The sequence below is a fragment of the Mus pahari genome, chromosome 5 (genome assembly GCF_900095145.1).
Source record: "Mus pahari chromosome 5, PAHARI_EIJ_v1.1, whole genome shotgun sequence".
Classification (NCBI taxonomy): Eukaryota; Metazoa; Chordata; class Mammalia; order Rodentia; family Muridae; genus Mus; species Mus pahari.
In genome coordinates this window covers 102,306,290-102,309,360 of record NC_034594.1, presented here as the reverse complement: position 1 = coordinate 102,309,360, position 3,071 = coordinate 102,306,290, and the positions used below count along the sequence as shown (strand labels likewise).

At 46.7% G+C, this 3,071-nt stretch overlaps 1 protein-coding gene across 1 annotated transcript in view; it reads left to right on the top strand.

Moving 5' to 3' along the window:
• The window catches only part of Map3k19 (mitogen-activated protein kinase kinase kinase 19), a 44,471-nt gene that overhangs the window by 31,454 nt on the left and 9,946 nt on the right, over positions 1-3,071 (top strand). Inside the window, exon 10 of the mRNA XM_021199216.2 lies at positions 572-2,977. Within this exon, the coding sequence (XP_021054875.2) occupies positions 572-2,977 (2,406 nt within the window). The remainder of the gene's footprint in view (positions 1-571; positions 2,978-3,071) is intronic.

The window sequence follows — 3,071 nt, the reverse complement described above, 5'->3', positions numbered from 1 at the left end:
AAAAAAAAAAAAAAAAAGGTGGGAAGCATGGCAGAGTACACATAGTGCTCACGGGCAACGGTGCAGGAGAAGGAGCTGAGAGGCCTACATTTTGATCTGAAGGCAGCAGCAGGAGTCTGTAGGCAGCTTGAGCATATGAAACTTCAAAGCCCGCCCCCACAGTGACACACTTCCTCCAACAAGGCCACACCTCCTAACAGTGTCACTCCCTATGGTCCAAGCAGTCAAGTATATGAGTGTATGGGGGGGGGCATTCTATGTAAACAGCCACAATCACCAACTCTTAAAAAAACAAAACAAAACCACCCAGTGATCTTTAGGACAGCTTTGTATTTAAGGGATTTCCATAAGTGAATATTAGAACTTCTTGATGTAAGTCAAGCAATGGTGATGCAATTCTTTAATCCCAGCATTTGGGAGATTTTTGAGTTTGGGACCAGCCTGGTCTACATAGCAAGTTCCAGGACAGCCAGGATTGCATAGAGTAAACCTGTCTCCAAAAAAAAAAAAAAAAAAAAAAGGCATTTACTTTGATATTTTTTCTTCATTCATTGTTTTCTTTCTCTTTTAGCTTCCTCTGCCACCACTATCATGCTTGCCCATGAGATCTTGTATCTTCAATATGGAAAAAAGCCCCAAGTTCCCAAGACACAGGGAAAGAAAGGTCCCCAGCCTCAGCCTGTCTGTGCCTAAGCTCCTGGAACCTCTTAGCCGACCTCTTAGCCAATCCGCTGAGTTTAGTTCATCAAAGAACCATCAGGAAGTCTCATGGGAAGGACCAGCAGAACACACCCTCAAGGGTTCTGACTGTACCATCTGGTCTAGAAACATGTGCTCTTTCCGGAAGAGCGGGAAACAGCAGGGAGTGGTGGAGAGTTGGCGATCCCAGCAAATGGAAGGGTGGGACAAAACTGAAACCTCTGGCTTTGAAGAAGGGCCATCTTTGTTCTCTTGTGAGAGTGTCAAAGAAGACACTACTCCTACAGAGAGGGAAAGGGATAGTGGGTGCCATGTTAGTGAAATGAGAAGAGGGGGAGAGGACTCCCAATATCTTTCATCAAGAAAAAAACAGAGTTCGACAGCCAGAGTGGTTGAACGAGATTCAGGGGTTGAGCACCCCATTCTCTGCGAGCTCCTAGAAGCCTCAAATTCAGAAATGACCCCAGCTGAGGAGAAAGAGATCGGAAATGAGAATGTTCCAGATTCCAAAAGCAATTTTGTACACAAATCTGGAGCAATGGTGCCACATGCAGTGTCAGAAGAGGTTGGTGTTCCTAAGAATAGACCCAGTGTGAACTCTGACGGCCCCGCTGAAGTGCTGGAAGGTCATAGAGACACAGAACAGAACAGAAAAATACCAGTGGAGGAAGAGACAAATCCAGAAATGAACGGGGTGGTGCCGCTTACTCACATCACATTCCCTGGAGAAGGGACATCCAAGGGACCCGCTAGAGCCAAACCACACCTCCAAAGGAGAAAGCACCCGGTGCAGAGAAGCAATAGCCTCAACGTACTTGCTCAACAAGAACACGACAAACTACAGACAAATACTCATAGAACCAAGCTGGATTCAAGGACCAAGGCCAGGAACAGACCATCCCCTAATCTCATGGTTTCCATCCAAGCGTCCATTAAACCCAACATGCATAAAAACAGCATAAAAACTCAAGTTTTCCCTGCTCTGGAACTTATGGACCACAGACCTCACCCCCCATCCAAGTTTCAAAGGAGAGCACCTCTGACAGAGAAGAAGTCAACGCATCAGACCCAGAAACCTAAAAAGCAAGCATTCCCTCGAATCGGTAAAAACGCAGGCATAAAAAAGCCATGCATTCCCCTCTCCGTTGAAACAACAGATCCGAGACTGCACTTCCTGGACTTGAAGTACAGTGACATGTTCAAAGAAATCAACTCAGCCTCCAATGGACCAGGCATCTATGAGATGTTTGGAACCCCTGTTTATTGTCACATTCGAGAGGCAGAAAGGCACGACCACAGATATTACCGCGAGATATGTGCAGCTCCATCAGGCCGATGTGTTGTCAGTAAGTGTCAGTCTTCCCAAAGTGACAGGTGCAGCAACAACAGCAGGGCAAGACTTCTCCAGAAGAGACCGCATGTTAAGCCCCCCAAGCCCTCGCTTGGTCTCAGGCAAAGGCACAGAGGGTTCATTTCTAAAGACAAGGGTTGCAAGGGGATGGGGGGTCACACAGAGGACAGCGTCTCAGAACCCGATTGGCAGATGAAATCTTCAGGAGATGACTTTCTATCTTCCAAAGATGAAGCTCAACTCACGCACTTGATCCCGATCCCCGAGCAGAAAGAAAGCGCTCCAGTCCCAGATCTATCCATCGTGGAGGAAATCTTCACAGAGGAGTGTGCAGATGAAGCAGGCATTCTCAACAAGGACAGCCTTACCCAAAGCCTTGGCGATCTGAAAGAGCTTGAAGGGATGCACCCCCAGCCCTCGCTTGTTCCTTCAGAAAACAGCTGGGCTGTGCTCAGCGAGAAGCGTTCAGGCAAGCGCGCGTCTCCAGAAAAGCACAATGTAGGACCTCTTGATAAAATAAATGCTGAGCGGATGTCCCCGGATTACCTGGAGTTCGATAGCCTTTCAGATAAGTCTAAGACACCGCTGAGCTTTTCCAGTTTCTCTTTCCAGGAGAACCTAGAAAGTGCCCCTTCCCCTACAGAACAACACTGGGCACGTTCTTTGGAGCAGGATAGCTTAGAAAATAATTCCACCACATTTGGAAAGATTTCCCGGGAAATCTTAGACCCAGGAAAGAATGAAGAATTGACAGACGAGTTGCTAGGTTGTCTAGTTGAAGAACTGTTAGCGCTTGATGAGAAAGATAACAGCTCTGTCCAAATAATGACAAATGAGGCAGATGCCAAAAACCTGAATCTTGTCTTCAGCAGGAGAGGCAATACCATCGAAGAACTGGGCAGAGAAACAACAGATGTCAAACTACAGGTTGGTCTGATTAGAATCAGAGGAGCACTGGGGTTGGAATGTCTCTAGAGACAATCTGGTTCAAAACCTTTAGGTTTTTTTTTTTTTTTTTTTT